Here is a 17,511-nt window from a genome sequence, read left to right on the forward strand (position 1 = left end):
ATGCCCTTATGGCGTTTGGGATCAGGAGGCCGAGGTTCTGGCCCCAATTCAAGCAGGATCTCAGGCCCTTAATCAAGCCATTTAACTTTTTGGTGCTCTATGTCTCCTCATTGACATCAGGGAACATATACCTCTTTTTATGCCTAAGAAGCTCGAATAACATTGCTTATTCCAGATTCAGGGAAAGCTCTGCCATTCCTGAATGCTAGCATAGGGAAGAATTTGGCAAATGGAATCCCAAAAGGATGACACCATTAGCTCGGTGTCTGCAAAGTTTTCTTAATTATAATGTCTGCCGCCGGCCAGGAGATGTTTCATATTTCTCACCATATGGTCCATAGTCAGCTGATTTCCCCTTATGTCAATCATCCCCTTCCAAAGCCCCACCAGGAGACCAGATCCCCAGCTGCTTCCTTTCTGGTTGCTTCTTGGAAGCGGGGGATGCCGGACTGTCATCCAAATGGATCTGGTTGCCCTTCAGGGTCACAGGCATGAATTTTCATGACAGGTTTGCAAATCATACCACAGATAATGAACTGAATCTCTCCTCAAAAGAAAAAAAAACTTTTATTTTTCGTCTATTGCATAAATAATGGTAAATTAGACTCTTTTTTTATACAGATTATATATTTACAGACAAGTTTGGTTACAGAAAACATCTGGTAGATATGGCAGTCAGTTTTCCTTTATACACTAAAAGAACATATTAATAATATATACTTCATTGGATTAGTAAGTTGCATGCCAAGTTAATTTATATTAATATTTACATTTTATATAAAGATTTTCTTTTGACTAGTTTGCTGACTCTCTCATCACTTATTAGCAGAAATCATCACCTAATACTGAATGAAAAAAAAAAAAAAGGAACATGAATGAGGTAAATGGGAAGACTGTGACCCAGGATTTCAGTCTTAATGGCCCATTCTGGATATGAGAGCTGCCGGGCTCTGGGCGTCCTGGTCCTAAGAGTCCTCAGCTGTGCTCTGGTCCGCATCCAGCCACTAACTATACTGTGCTTTGAGAAACAAGTCACGTCTCAAGTCTAATGACTTCCAGGCTCACTGAGCCCTCCCTCCCCCATACTCAACAGGTGACAGTTTGCCAGCCCACTGCCTGGCCAGACTTCTGGATCTGATTTCCATCCAAGGGCATTGTCTTTGGTTAGTCCTTGGAGAAAGAGCTTCTTGCTGGATTCAGAATTGGGGGGCGGGGAGAATCAAATCCCACTAAGAAGCCATTCAAAGACCCCTGAAACCAGAATTCCAGGTCAGAAAGGAAGAATATTCGTTGATTTTCCTTGAAGAGAGCTGGGAAACACTGGCTTGTGTGAATTTCTACCAAGCTGAGAGGACCCTTTCCTGACCAATCTGGGTCTTTCCAGGGAAGATCAGTAGGGCTTGTATAAAAACCTCAGTCCACTTCAGGAAGAGGAAGAGGGACAGAGACCCAGGGTGTTACATTGTCATGGGGCAGAAGGACTGGGGACTTTTATAGGTCCAGCAGCCACTCTTGTCCTGCTCTCACCCCTCATCAGGGTTGGGGTGCATCTAAACCAGGCATCTGTGCTCAGCATCCCTCAGCCTTCAAAAGACGATCGCAGTGGCTGGTCTCCGCAGACTGCTAATGTTATTCCTGACAATCATGAGACAGTGACTCTCTTCCTTCTGCAGTGTTACGAATAATTATAAGCCACGATCACATATACTGGAATGGCCAGGACAAAAAAAGGAAGGAAGGAAGGAAGGAAGGAAGGAAGGAAGGAAGGAAGGAAGGAAGGAAGGAAGGAAAGAAAGGAGGAAAGGAGGGAGGGAGGGAGGGAGGGAGGGAGGGAGGGAGGAACAGGAAATTGTGTTTTTTAGTCAGTAGCTTCCAGTTAGGCTTTCTCAGATGGAGAAACACACATCTTTTCCTGGGCTCTGGCTTTGTTTCAGCCCACTCATTCATGAATTCTGATGCACAAGATCTGCAATAAAGTGATCAAACCCCCTTACTTTTCGCACTGGCTAAGACAAGGACAGAGAGCCCATCTTTGATGTTCCCTTGAGTCAGCAAGACTTAGGGAGTAAACAAAACCTCTTACTTGCAAGACATCACACATTTGACATAAACTGATTTGCATTGTTTCATCTATAGACAATGGACATCAAAAGAGATACTTTATTACAACTGCCTCTTGGGACCTGTGTTCAAGAAGAAACTGCCAGTCCCTAATGCAATCCCTGGGGGGAATAGGGACCCTCTCAAGTCTAGGCGTCATTTTGACTTGTTTCAGACCAACTGATCACCGTGGGAGGGCTCTCTTGGTTTACCCTTCCTCTTTAGAGACGAGACACCCGAGGCCAGGAAGGAACGTCACTCAAAATTACCAGGCTGGTGGGTGGCAGAAGTACGTGGGGTCCTGCACGTGACCGCACTCCCATACTTCTGGCTCTAAACTCTGCTCTCCTGGCCTCAGCTCAACAGGCAGAAAGCCCCGGGAGAGGCACTTTGAGCTTGGCAGATGTCAGCATCTCCCAAGGGAAGGTGAGCTACCAGCCTCCCCTTGATGTTTGCCATGTGTGTCACTGCGATCAGGTTGATGGGCAGCAGCCCCGTGGCACTCTGTCCCTGGTATGTCACCAGGGTAGGCCAGACACACAGACACACACAGGAAATGTCCAGAGACTAGCCTCGGCAGCCCTTCACATTTTTTCTTTTTCTCTCACAGGTCCAGGGATGGAGCAACAGCACACTTGAATTTTTCATTCCCTGGAATATTCCTTCCTAATTAACCTGCTCTTCTACTCCCCTGGAAGACTCCAGCCTCTGCATCCCTTTCACTTGGACGATAACGTCCAAGTGAGAAGCACTGTTTTGAAAGCCAGCCCATCAAGTTCAAGGAAAAGAGGTGGATGAGAGCCACGCCCAGCATGGGTGTTCAACCCATAAGCTACCCAAGGTCAGGGCGGGGGCGGGGGGGGGGGGGCGGCGGTGGCAGGAGGCTGGGCTAATCATTTCCAGTTTCAGAGCACTGTCTTTTGTGGGGCTGGCGAAACTTGATTCTTTGTGGCTATTATTTCAAGCCAATGAAATCAAATTGATTCTGCCATGAAGACTTTCCGAGTTTTGTTATCATGCCCATTTAAGAGGGTCCCAAACCAATATAAAGTAGAAACCATAGCCATGCGCTATGGCCATGCGCATTAGCAGCGAGCACAGGATACTAAGAAATGTTTGGTTGGTTTGTGCATTTGACCTTATTCCTCCCCAAACCAAACGTCTCTGGCAAGGCCACATAACCGAGGACAGTCCCCTGAGTGACTTAGTCAAAGGAAGTATGAAGTGAAGATGAACAGTTCTGACGTTTATATTGTCATGGAGACAAGGTTTATAGGGGGCAGCCCGAATCCTCCTCTACTTTACCATCGCTTTAAATAACTCAAGTTGAAAACCCCAGCTGTTGAATAACGTACTCTTCTATTTCTGATGGATTCCCCACCCCCCTCGGGGACAGTTGAGTAATGAGGTGGTGAAGAAAGATGGCTATGGCCAGGCCTTTAGGTCATGGACGCGTAGCCCTGCGAGGATCACTGAAGAGGCCAACGGCAAGGTTCTGATTTCAGGTCACTGCAGACAGCTGTTCTCCAGTCAGTCATTCTGGGAATACAAGCAGTATGTGCCAAAGTCTGGAAGCCTAGGCTCGGCCCGTGTGTCATCATGGCGTGATAGAACAACAGGGCCCTCTTTGCAGCGGGGTTCCAGATCTCCCTACATCTCCGTGGAGCAGGGTGAGGAATACTATAGCTATGGGCTTTTGGAGAAATAGTGCAGTAAAATGACCCAGTAGGGTTGGGGACCTCCAGCTGGGAGAGCAGAGCTCAGTAGCTTCCGCGGGGATGGAGGGGAATGGCATCACGGAACGGGGTTTCGTGACATGCAGCCACACGTGGCCAGGCCAGCCAACCCAAGGACCTGTGCTTGGCGTCACACCCTTCCCCTTCTTGTCATGGTCCCAGGGAGGCTGCCAGCTATGAGTTAAGAGCAAAACTCTCTTTGATTTATAACCTGAGTCTGGACTTAAGCCTAGAGAAGGCATTTGGAATAAAAGAGAAATTTCTCTTTTGCGTTCTTAGATATATCACTCTGTGATTGTGTAGATGGGAGGAGAGGAGGGGCATTCCCGTCAACATGAGCTTGCCATCTTTCACTAGGTTCTTTTGGCTAACCACGAGACAGACCATTTGTCATGTGAAATTTGAGACAGGAACAGCTATCGAGAAAGAACACATCTCGTGGTACACATCTTGTTCTCTGCAAATAAAACACCTAGAAAGTTCTGAAGCCTCTGAGCTTGCCTAAGACCACATGTAAACCTCAGTTCACCTCAGTTCACATTTCTGGCTTGTGGGAGAGCGTCTCAACAGGCAAACAGATGCTTTTAAAGACTGAAGCCTAAAATACTTTTTGCCTTCCAAATGACATTTCTGCCTTTTTGCCCAGATGAAGGGGTCCTCGCTCTGGGCCCTGGGAAGTGTGGCGGGGGGAGCAGCGGAGTGGGGAGGAAACCACCCGGTGCTCAGGTAGCTCCTGTTCCCAGAGCAAATGGAAGGGTGGTTCCAAAACACAAGAAAAGGCGGAGAAACCGCCAGATTTCTTGAGTGTAATTTACTCCACCGGTGGGATGTGGGTGCAGGGAATTGGGTTGCAATCAAGCAGAGCCCAAGTGTTCTTTAAGAAAATGTTCCCTATTTTTGTGTGCCTGGGCAAACCCAGGGTGGAATGCAAGTGTTGCCATGGCAACACCATCCCCCCTTTTTCTACAGATCAGTCACGTGGGACCCATGCACATTCTGGAAGCCACTTCTAATAGTTCCCGTGCTAGGTCCTGTCTGGGGGCCCTGTCTGCTTCTGGGGTGATAGGAGACAGCCTTCTATAAAGCCAAGGGGATCAGGGTCTAGGTTCCTTGTCCCCCAAGCCAAATGCCTCCCCGATCACCACTGTGTGGCCTGGGACACCCATTCTTACAGCAAGAAGGAGCCGCGCGCTACCCATGAGCATCACAAGTGCCACGGCGAGGGCCCCGCAGTAGCTCTGATGTGGACGGGACCCAGGGTGGGGCTGCGGAAAGTCAACATCGTAGGCCATACAAGGAACCCCAACACCTCTGACACACCGTCCAGGCGAGGCAGCCAGGGGTCATATCCCAACGACAAGCTCCTGGCTCCCAAGGTCTCAGGAATGCAATTCGCTCTGGGTTGTCTCCCCGCACCTCCGGCCCTGGGTGCCGTGTGTGAGGCCACCACGTGGGAGGTCAGCTCTAGGCCGCCCAGGAGAGTTCTGTAGCTTCTGTTTCATCCTCCCATCCTTACATGCTCCTCGAGTCCCTCCTGGGTGAGACAGCCTTGCTTGCTGGTCACTGGGAGAGGCGATGGGTCCTTTTTAGGGAGATGATGCTGAGGACTTGAGCAGGCTGCTGCTGTCTCTCCAGGGCTCCGCTTAACCCTCGCCCCTGCCTCATGGCTACAATCTCTTCTAAGCCTCACATCGTTTGGGGACCCCGTTCTCTGCTCTCCGGTGAGAAGTGGAAGAACTTGCAGACCCAGCCTTGAAGAAGCATCGCAATCCCCTCTCATGGGGCAGGCTCCTTTAGGAATCATCCCCTGGGGTCTCTATTCAATCCGCTTTGTACACCCCCCCCCCCCCCGGAGGACATGGTCTAGTGGCTCAGGCGGTCCTTCTTGTCCAAGTCCAGTTGAGGGGGAGGGAAGGTAAGCTGCTTTGGGCAAAAACTAATGACGAAGTTGTTTGAAGTGTTAGTGCTCTGTGTTTGGACCTGTCCTGGTTCTGGAAACCAATCCTGAGGACCATGGTGAGTTGGGCAGGGGGAGAGAGAGAAGAGGCAGATGTGCAGGGCAGGGTGGGTGAGAGGGACAGGCAGGCTGCTGCCTTCCTTGGCCTGGATGTACGGGACTCCAGGCATTTCCCCAGCGGGACCCTCAACCCCCAGGCTCCTGGGAGCTCACACCTGCTCCATCCTCTGTAATATGGCTCAAACCCTAGTTCTACTTGTGCTCATCATGAATATTTGCAGTCTCCCACAGTGAGGAAGTTTCTACAGCTGCCCGCTGGCTGTTGCCTGAAGTGCTTGCAGCGGTGAGGCGGAAAAAGACCCTAAAAGGCCAAGTCAGAGAAGGCAGGAAGGGACAAAACTCAGCGGGAGGGACTCTGGGGCACGGGGAGGGGACACATACCTGTCCTCACTGCAAAACCTAAAGAAGAAAGATTGTGGCATCTCAATAGTGGAAGAAAGGGGGAGAGGGAGCATGTAGCTTCAAGGATGCAATGGGGAGAAAGAGGGGCAGAACAATCCTACTACAGAAATAAAGACCCGAGTTTGAAAAGTACAAAGGAAAACATCACATCGAATCGGCGAATCAGACTATGCAAGCTTGAATCAACAGTGGTGGCCGATACGGCAATTGGGAGAAGTCGGGAAATTACAGACTTGAAATGGCGTTGAACACGGACCCCCGGACTCCGGCCCCTTCCCCAGCACAGGTATTCTGCAGGCAGGAGCGAGTCACCTGTTGTGTTGGCTAAGCTGATTCGCATATTTTGTTTCCTCATGAATAGGAGTCAGTTGTAGAATCTGGGTGCTGGAAGAGGTTATGTAAAATACAATAGTTTGATCGAAAGATCACTCTGGGTGGTACTTCTCTTTTCATCTGGGGAAGACTAACAAAGCAAATTTTAAGATGAAAAGAAGGTAGGATGCTCAAGGACCTGAATTACAGGGGTCTTCGGGCATGGAGGTGGGTTCAGGTCCCAGGACTCCTGGCAGTTGGGGTGTGGGCTGCAACACCCCCTCCCCACTGGTCTCAGTGCCTTCCGGCACCCACCCCCCGAAACTACCTGGCCCACCCCAGAGAGGCAGGGATGCATGTCAGAGGACAAGCTTCTATCAGGAGTAAGCGGTTAGGAAAGAATGACATCACACATGAAGAAGCCCAATGTCTACGTCTGTCTACTGTCTAGGTTATAGAGATGCCCACGATTATGCTTCTTTTTTTTTTTTTTTTTCTCCACTAATGGCAGCACAGGTGGCAAAGCTGGGAGAAAGGCTCTCTGCAGATTCCAAAATGCTGGTGCGCGATGGGCTCTAGGAACAGAAAGCCAAGTGCCGACGGAAACTGAGAGCTCCCCAACTCTGCCCAGAGTCCTGTAGAAAAGGCAGTAAGAACGGAAGCAAGGGGTGCAACCTGCAGACTGCCAGGCACTGCACCCCGTTCGATGGCTTTCCCCTCACGCCTTGGGGGGGGGGTGCTCCACTGGGTGGAGGAAGGAAGCCAGGGTGGGATGGGATGGATAGCCCCCTCTTCCATGGCAACCCAGAAGTCAGCTTCTTGGAACTGAGGGTTTCCTCAGCGGGGAGTCTTCAGCTGACCCCTGGGTTGACAGAATGGGGCATGGAGATGACTGCATGTCGATGGCTCTCTCTTGCTCTCTGACACCACCAACCTGGATGGCCACTGGAATATTCCGAGATGAAAATGAAGTCTCTCTTCAGAGTTCCTAGGGGTGAATGATGCAGTCACTGGGAACTCCTGGCTATTTTATTGCATTAGGAAACAAAACCATTAAAGCATTTAAGACAGCCCTTTTGTGTCCCTGCCAAGGAGATGAAGTGGATTCGCAACACCTGTTGCCCCGCAGCCTTGGGCGCTTCACTGAACTGTGCCATGTCTGCATCATCCATACCCGCTTTCGTGGAGGAACAGAGTCTGCCCGCAGGGCATGCACATGCGCGGTGAGCCGGGACGCAGTGCGATGGGGGGAGGCTGCTACTCCATGCCACTCCGAAGGATCTGGTTGGCCGCGATCAGCATGACGCTTATGATGAAGGCCATGGCGAAGGCGCAGATGAGGCTCTTGCGGACGCAGGTCTGTCTGTTCTGTTTCTGGGAATGCACTGGGGTTGGGGGGGGGAGGAAGAAGAGAGAAATGACACAGTGAGACAGGCTGATCTCCTCCTCCACCAGCCCAGTTCATAGGCCAAAGAGCGGTCACATGGACAAGCATCTCTGGGACCATTCTCAGAGGCCGGACAGCACCTCTTCTGGCAAATGGTTCGAAACAGTAAAGCTTCTATAACAAAAACCATGAGAGATGAGATGTTCAGAGGAAGGTACAAACTTCCAGGCCCAGTAGACCTACAGTGACTTTCTGAGTGAGAAATATGGAACATTTCAGGGTTTCACAAAAGGCATCATCCAGGCATCACTGTGTCCCTTCCTGCAGAACACCGGGCTCCCATTTCTGAGATAGCTCTTGCTGACACAGCGAGGTTCTGATGCTTCCCTACTTATCCCCACCCAGCGGGAAGCAACTTACCCTCCCAGATCTCTTCTTGTGGCTGCTGGTGAAAATGACTAAATGCCTTCTGGTATTATTTTGGCTGTGCATACCAGTGGTTCTGGACTGGGGTCCCTAGGCAAGCAGCATCCGCATCACTGGGACTTAATAAAAATGCAGGTGCTCAGGCCAGACCCCATGCCCAATCTACTGAATCAGGAATTCCAGGGATGAGGCTAGTGATCTACATTTACTAGGGGATTCTGGTGAAATCTGAGAAGTGGAGACCACATGCTCTGTGGACAGGACCAATGTGAAGCATGGAGAGAGGCACAAAACCCTGCCAGACTTTTCAGAGGCAGGGTGTCCCTGCCCCCGTGCCCTGTTGCACCCGGGGTCTGACCTTGGATCCTAGGGTTGTGTTCTCTTAATCCTTTTTGTTGGGCTAGGTCTTGTACCATCATTTTTAGAAAGCCCTTGAGGAGCCATTAGTGTAGATCTGAATCAGTAGGAAAGTAATACAGACCAGATACAGGGAAATGGAAATCAGAAAGAAAAGCTTTGATAAAGTGTGCTGAGGATGAACAGGTCTCTTTTCCAGGCATTGCTTCCCATGCCAGAACTTCTTTTCTTGCTTTTTCTTCTATTAGTCTACACATTCCCCTTTCCCATCTGTCTGTCCATCCGTGATTTTTGCACACAATTTGCCACTTAACATATGGAAGAAATCTGTGCCCTGGAGGCAGGTGGGAAGCTGTGCACACCAGAGCTACTCACTGGACCAGCAGCAGCAGCACCATCTCAGAGTTTGATGTAAATGTAAAATCTTGGGTCCCACTGCAGAATTACCGAATCAAAATCTCTGGGTGTGGAGGCCAGGAATTCATGAATTGGTAAGTTCTCCAAGTGATTAGGGAATTGTGGGGCCCCAGCCCCAGAGTTTTTGATTCATTAGGACGGTGGGGAGTAAAGAATCTGATGAAGTTTGAGTTGCTGGGGGACCTGACAGGGGTGTGTGTGTGTGTGTGTGTGTGTGTGTGTTAGGGACACAGGGTGGGAGGCACTGGGAAAGATGGTTCTTTAGATTCAGACGTTAAGAAACCCAGGACCAGGACAGAAGAACATTTTCAGATTACTCTCCATTTTGAAAAGGGGTCCTTCTACCTTTGCAAACTTCCAGCTGAGGAGAGTGGTTTTTCTTTAGGCCAGATCATCGAAGGGGGAGAAAGAAATACAATATCCCTTCATATTACTTGCAGTCTCTCTCTGTGAGGAAAGAAGACTGGCAAAAGAGCAAGGTCAAGGTAGGGGCCACATGCCTTTAAAGAACCTAAAAATGGTTCAATTTCAGGTATGTCTTCCCTTTGACAATCAGTGGCTCCTCTGAAGTCCCTGGAAATAATAAGGAAGAAGTAGGAGGCCTGGGATGTTCCAAGGACAAACAGAGCATTCCCTGAGAGAAGGGGTCTCAGGGAGTCGTCCAGGGGTCTCTAAAAATTATATCAACCATGAGGGTTTCTCCAGCAAGCCACATTTCACAGAGATCCAGGGCTCCCTGGCACAGCTCTCCGTCACCAATGCTCGTTGGTTATTTCTGCCACCATCTCTTAGGTGCTGTCTTATTATCTTTAATCCTGGATCTTCTGGGCTTTTGCTTCTCTTGGGTGATTGGGAGTATTTTTGGCTCAGTTCTCCACTTGCTGATCATGTCTCAGTCTTAGAATCTTACAAATCCTTACCTGGAGGAAGAAAATTTCCTTGGTGCAGAGTTGTGCCTTCCCCTGCCCCCAGGAGTGAGCAAATGTAAAAACGTGCCAGCGCTCAGCAAGGAAAAGGGGAGGTGGTGTTTCAGAAGGATAAGGACCCTAGCAGAAAATAAAATGAAGATGCGGAAGTAGCGTATCTAACACTTTCTGAGGTCTGGCTAATTTATTCTGGGCAGCTCCTCAGCATAAAAATGCTTCTGAAGGCAGTCATCTACCTTTCTGTCCTGAGGGCTGGCGAAGGCCAAGAAAAATTGTGTGATTACGCTGAGGGAGAAATTTTTGGCTGAAGCTCTTCTTTGTGAAGGACACTCGGAAAACAAGGTTATGGGCAACAGGATTATCCCCCAGGAGAGTGGCTGCATCTTTGATCTGAAAATCCTTCAAAGCAGTAGGAAGGGAGAGATAGGGAAGGAGGAAAGGCCTGGAGACCTAATAGTTTATACTTGAGGCCCTGCAAATCTGAACCCAGACCAAAGTCCTGCAAGCAGAGTGGCGCTTCTAACTCGTTCCTCGGGAGCTCTGACACACGTCATTGTTTGAGTCTGCAATACTCAACATGCCCTGATGAGAGTCCTTTGACATCCGGTTCTCAAGTTGTCACCAATTGTGCAGCAGGGTACAAAAGTAACGACCCCAGAGCCAGAGCCAAGTCTGAGTCATGGCTGCTCCACATCTTGGCTGTGTGACCTTGGGCCAGCGAATTTGCCCCAGCCTCAAACAGTTCGCTCATCTATGAAATGGGACTAGTAAAACCTATCTTGTTGTGAAGATTAAGGATAGACGAAGGTACTGCGGTATCGTTTGTGCCCAGTAAATGCCAGTTCTCTCTTGTAAACCTTTTATAAACTCCCCTTTGCTTATTGAACACCGCCAGAGCAGGCCTGGCATGCGCAAAATTACACAGCATCTGTCCTGGAGAGCAGGGTGTGTGACCGTCACGTAATAGGCCACGGCTTGGAGAACTGGAGTCCAAGTTCATTTGGCAAGTGGCAGAGGTGGAGCGTGAGCCAGGTCTGATTCTAATAACCAGGTTCAAAACTTCTATCTCTTTGATCTTTTGCTCAGCAATAGAAAGCTCAGCATTTGCAAGATCCAAAGAAAATGCATTCAAATACCTGATGTGGTCGACAGAGTGCAACCCGGCACGAATTAATGTGTTTGTTGATAGTAATTTAAGGTCTGTCTTTGGCTATCATATATTTGCACTGTGTTATAGTTTTGGGGTTTTATTTACTTTCTTTGCTAGGCTTTGCTTCCCCTGCAAGACTACAGGTCAGCCCAGGATGAACTGTGGGGTCCGGCTTAGGGTTTCTATTAACCACACTTAGGAGCAGCTCCGGGCAAGTGAGTGAATTCTGAGCCTCAGTTTTTCTCTCGGTAAAAGGAGCTAGTGATAACTGTTCTGCCAATGTCAAGAATTATCTCAAAGATGAATGAGCTAATAAAAAAAAATGAAGGCTATGTCCAACTGTGAATTGCTAAAGAAATGCAAGACTTCCTCCTTTCCCTTCAGGGCTGGAGGAAAGGTCTGCTCATTTTTCTCCTGTTCCCTGTAGCCTCCAGCATGGGAATGCATATCCAAGCAGTGCTCCCAGACTTTGCTGTGATTCCTTCCCTCATTAATTCATTCCAGGCTGCAGTGAGTCGCATCTTCGTACAGTGGCACTTAGTATGCACCACTAGTGCCTGCAACCTTTCTGCAAAGATCTTGCTGGAGAAGTGCATTCCATCCAGCTCCTGAGCTCACTAGGGAGGACCACAGACCACCTCCTACCCTTTCCTACCTCTGCTCCTCAACCACCGTGCCTCTCTGCCATCAACCCCTGTTTCAGGCAAGCAGCTCATCCCCACACAAGACTCTGCGTTGCTACCCAAGACCTGGTGCCAGTTCCTTCTGCTATGGGTGCCTGCTGACCCTGCCTCTCATTTCTTTTGGGCCCACCCCAAACTACTTTCCTAGGAGGCTTCTAGGCTTCTCCTTTGTTGCTCTCAAAGAGCTTGGTCCTTTTACATTTTTGGATTCTCTAACTCCCAGTATATATTTAATTGTAATTGAGATGGCATTCCCATACCAGGACATTCACCCTTCTAGGGTGTACAATCCAATGGCATTTAGTACATTTGCAAGGTTGTGAAAGCATCACCACTACCTAATTCCAGAATGTTTTCATCACTGTAAAAAGAGGGATCCCACTCACATTAGATGTCATGCTTCATTCCCACCTCCCCAGCCCCTGTCACTCACTAATCTACTTTCTGTCTCTGTGGATATATCTAGCCTGGGTATTGCAAATATATTACAGGGCATGCAGCCTTTTGTGCCTTACTTCTTTCACTTAGCCAGGCCCATGCATGCTGTAGCATGCATTTGTACTTTATTCCTTTTTGTGTCACATTTTGTTTATCCGCTCACCAGCAGATGGACATTGGAGTTGTGTCCAATTTTTGGCTACTATGGGTAATGCTGCTATAACACTCTTATTCAACTTTTTGTGTGGACATGTTTTTGGCTCTCTTGGGTACAGATCTAGGAGTCAAATTTCTGGGTCATATGGTAACTCTTTTTGAGGAACCTAAAACTGAACACTGCAAATGGCAAGAATGCATCATGCTGCTGGCAATCCTTTTTATGTCTACCTTCCCATCAGGCCTTGAACTCCTTTCTAGGCTAGTGGTTGACAGATTAGGAGCCCTGAAAGTACATGGGGATAAAATGTGAGTTGAGGGACGCTGACACAGGAGGACACACAGAAGTGGGGTCTCGAGTCTTCTTGAAAGCTTGTTAGCAAGTCCTGAGCACCTGCAGGCTCTTGGCTGCTGTGACAGGACCTGGGTTTGTGAGCTCTAGCAGCAGATCCCTCCTTTAGCTTTCTCATTTTAACAGAGATTCACACTGCTCCATTCGGCAAATGACAGGCAGTGACTCTTGGATTTTCTCCTGGAGACAGGGGTCTGTACAGTTTTGCCACTGACTAGCTGGATGACCCTGGATATATGGAGTTCACAATCCCTCTGGCTTCTCTTAGAAATGGGGCTGCAGGTCTGCAGGCACTGGCTCCCCAATGAGGCAAACCAGAATCATGACAATTCTGATTAATTGCACCAACACAGAGCTAGGTAATTGATATTTCTGGCAGCAGGCACTTGGGGCTCAGGAATGTTTAAAAACAAAACAATATAAAACCCATTTTAGGTGATTCTCACAATGAGCCAGAACTACCAGGTGTGGGCGCTATTATTGCTCTGTGATCCTTCCAGGTCTAACATTTTATGATTTTATGAAACTGAATTATTTCCATAGCCTGAAGTGGAACTAGTTAAGAGCTTCTGAAAGAGATTTTTTTATTCGTCAGGAATGCTCAGGTACCCCAGTTAAGACCTGAAGACAAGATGGACAAGGTGGCCTCTGAGGAGACAGCAGGGAGGCTGGTATGTTTTATGATGCCCTTTAAGAGGAAGAGGGGCCACCTCTCATTCTGGGGGTGGGAGCTGGCTCCTCCTCTACCACAAAATCATCTCCAGTTTCTGGCCATCAGACAGCTGTGTCTTACTTTGAGGCTTCCACTATGGAGCAGGTGTTGTTTTGTCCTTTCCTCTTCTCGGAACAAAATTCATCTTTTGGTCTGGGGATCTGTCCCTGTCCACCTGGTGGACCTCTCAATCCAGCGTTTCACCTTTCCCACTGCAGCAAACCAGACTGGCCAAGTAGAGTGTGCCAAGCTCTTGGTTTGGTTTGGGGCTAGGCACGTGGGCCATGCACGATTGATAGCAGCCCCTTCTTGGAATGGAGAGGAGCCTTCGAGGAGGGAATCCTGTCACTTTGGGGAGAGCCAGCTTGCCCGGGAATGAAACTGATGGAGAAGAAAGAAGGATGAGAGATTGGAAATGAGACTGTGCGAGACCAGGGGGTGAGAAGGGGAGAATCTCACCAGAACTCCTTAGGTCCAGGTCAGCCAGAGTTCATCCCTTTGAGTTCTTATATTATTTGAGGCAGTGCTTTTTAGTTTAAGGGGGTCTGGGTCAAGTTTCTTTTACTTGAAACCAAGAGTCTTGACCAGTATTTTTAGTAAGTCCAGTGTTGGCGATGACTGTACTCTAGGCATGAATGTGTCAGGAAGAATGTTCAAACCCTGCCGATTTGATCCCTGTCCATCCTTCAAAGATGTGGCATTTTAGCTAGCAGTGGGTACTTGCTTGTCTCCAGGAAAACAAACAAACAAACAAACAAACAAACAAAACAGAACTGGGGTTAGGGACCAGCTAATTTGTTTGTTTCTTTGTTTGCGTTGAGTGCTTACTATTGTATTAAGCAGTACACAAAATATTCCCATGTGTTGCCTCACTTAACCCTCCTAATAACCACATGAGGTCATTATATGATTCCTATTTCACGGATGAAGAACATTAGGCTCCTAATATCTATTTCAGTGTCTCAGGCAAGTGACCTAATACATGGTGAAGCAGGATTTTGAGCCAGGCCTGTCCAGAGTGCAGAGCTGGAGTTCTTCACCGCCAGGTGAAGACTCAAAAACAGTCTCCAGCCTTCTGACCTGTGTCTCAGATTCTCATCTCTCCTCACTCATGGCTCCAGAAAATTTTCCTACAGGATTGCTGGAAAGGATTCCCAAATAGAAGACAAATCTCTTCCTTTCTGAAGCCCCAAATCTTTTTGAAAACTGTCTCCTGTCTCACCACCTGCCATGGACCTCAGCTACACCTTAACCTCTTACCTCTACCCAAGGAGGACAGGTTTTATTTAAGGAAAGTCAAAGCACCAGGCAAACCAGGAGCAGATGGTAGAGATGACATATTATGCCCTTTTCATTTGGATGGGCCTGAAATACCCAATGTGCACGGCCAGGTGATGGGGCAAGGCTTCCCATCTGGGTGTGCATTTGACATCCTGATAGGAATACTGCAACTTCAGCAGGAATGGCTGAGCAGGTGACCTTGGATTTGGCTGCAAATTCTTCCTGACCTTCCAGAGAGCCCAGAAATTGTTGAATCTGGATGTGACTGTCATTGTTCAATCTTTGCATTGGACAGATGAAGAAAAGAAGACCCAGAGAGTTTTTAAATAACTCACCCAGGGCCAGGGCGCCTGGGTAGCTCAGTTGGTTGAGCTTCCAACTCTTTGTTTTCACTCAGGTCATGATCTCAGGGTCATGAGACTGAGCCCCACATTGGACTCTGCACTCAGCAAGGTTGGGATTATCTCCCTCTCCCTCAGCCCCTCCCCTCACTTTCTCTCTCTCTCTCTCTCTTTATTGTTTTTTTTCTCCCTCAAATAAATAAATAAATCTTTTAAAAAATAATAACTAGCCCAGGGTCACATATCTAGTCTACACAGGGCTGGGAACGAAACACACACATCCACACAATGATGCCTTGGGGTTACCTGGCCTGTGTCACCTCCTTGGACTTTATTTCATTTGTCCATCCTCCCATCACTGAATGGTGCAGAGCAGCTTTGCCATGCCTTTCAGAGAAACTATTTATTCCCCTGTTGATGATTTTGCTTTACTTCCTTCTGCTGTGCGTGTTGTCAGAATGTCTAGAAAAATCTGACAGCTGGTATTCCATTTAGGGACAACATTTGGGGGATGTGTCTTGAAAGGGCTCACACACAGACTTGCTGCGCTTCTACTCAACTTCCAAATATAATATGATTTCACTGGTGATGAAATGAAAAATGAGTAATGATGGGATGTCATTCTGTAAGGAATCTGAAACACCTACGTCTGGCTAAAGGACAAATGAAGAGGCCAGGACAGGGCTTTGTCAGAGAGCCCCAGGTTCAAATCCTTACCTGGCACTTGATTTTGGACAAGGGACAGCACTCTGCTGAGCCTCATTTCCCTCATCTGTACCAGTGGGGCCACAGAAATTATCTCCCGGGATGTGCTGACAGGTCAGTTGAATATGTTAACAGAAGACCAGCACCTGGCTGGCATGCTGGGCAGTGTTCCCCTGTCCTTTTACCTCCTGGACTGTATCAGTATGAATTAAGCAGTAAACATACTGGAAGCAATAAATCAAACTTAATATATAGTATAATGTTCTATGTGAACCCTTAATAAGGAGCCAGTGACGAGCAAATAGATGATTCAATCACAAGAGGGAGAAGCAGAGGGAGAAGCAGGCTCCATGCAGGGAGCCTGATGTGGGACTCGATTCCAGGACTCCAGGATCACACCTTGGGCCAAAGGCAGGCACTAAACCGCTGAGCCACCCAGAGATCCCCTGAAAGTCAATACTTTTAGTTGGGTATTCCCACTGGATCAGGGCCATATAGGTGACAGACTAGTGGGTTATGTCAGAGAGTCCCTGAATTCAGTGAGGTTCAATGTCCTCATGCCCAGAGCACCCAGCACGGTGGGTGACACCTGGTCAGGTGCCTGATTTAATCCGAGTAACTTCTCATCCAGAAGCCAGGTGTGAATAATGTGTGTGTTTGTATGTGTGTGCATGCCCGTGTATATCTGTGTTTTGTGTTGACTTAAAAATCAAACAAATAAAGACAACAAAATCAAGCCAAAAGGAAAATTAAAAGGAGAAAAAGAAAAACAAACCTCTTCCATTACCCATCACGAGGCCATACCCCTTGGACTCCTAGCCTATTTCTCCTTTATGTTTCCATTCATTAGAAGGAATGATGTGTATGTCCTGACTCCGTGGACAGAACCAGAGCATCTTCGTACAAGTCTCAGACTCAAAATTCATTAAGAGTGAAAAGTATAATCACTCATGTAAAACGATGCTGGTGGCATGTGGAAGCCCTCCTGCTAATGCCTAACTGGCTCGTGTCACACGGCTTGCACAAATCAGCACTTCCAAAGCTGTGCTGCACTCCCGAATCTCCGTCTTGACCCAAACATTGCTGTTAGTTCCCCCCCCCCCCCACCAAACACCATCAGCTTCATTGACCACTTCCTCCTTCCTTGCTTAGAGACTTAGAGACGATGTGCCCTTTCACCTTTTAAGGCAGAGACCTGCACTTTTAGGTTTTTTCTTTTTCATAGATTCCTTCCTCTGACATAAGGAGGGCAAGACTCCCAATCCCCATGGATCTCCCGGCTTTCGTGGTGAGCTAACCAGCATGGGTACACGCTTGCTGCAGCAAAGTTGTTTTCTTTTGTTTGTTTGTTTGTTTGTTTGTTTTGCCGCAGCAAAGTTTTAACAAGAGCAGGAGGGAAGAGCTCCCTGGGTGGGAAGGGAAGAGGTGAAGCTCAGCCACTGAGTCTCAAATGGACTCTTCGAGTCCAAGGGCACCAGGGAGGAGCTCAGTGCTTGTGTGGCATCTCTCCCTAGACAACTCTGTCCAAAAATACAATCAGGGAATCCCCTTAAACAGGAGATGGCTATGGGCATATATCCACCCGTGACTTCGATCCCATCCAAAATTGGAAA

At 48.2% G+C, this 17,511-nt stretch overlaps 1 protein-coding gene across 12 annotated transcripts in view; it reads right to left on the reverse strand.

The window, feature by feature from the left end:
* Positions 1-548: 548 nt before the first annotated feature.
* CALN1 (calneuron 1) overlaps positions 549-17,511 on the reverse strand; it is a 529,301-nt gene continuing 512,338 nt past the window's right edge. For all 12 annotated transcript variants that reach the window (XM_072837564.1, XM_072837563.1, XM_072837571.1 and 9 more), the window contains one exon: positions 549-7,952. In XM_072837564.1, the coding sequence (XP_072693665.1) occupies positions 7,825-7,952 (128 nt within the window). In that variant the 3' untranslated portion in view covers positions 549-7,824. The remainder of the gene's footprint in view (positions 7,953-17,511) is intronic.

Source organism: Canis lupus, chromosome 8 (genome assembly GCF_048164855.1).
Source record: "Canis lupus baileyi chromosome 8, mCanLup2.hap1, whole genome shotgun sequence".
Lineage (NCBI taxonomy): Eukaryota > Metazoa > Chordata > Mammalia > Carnivora > Canidae > Canis > Canis lupus.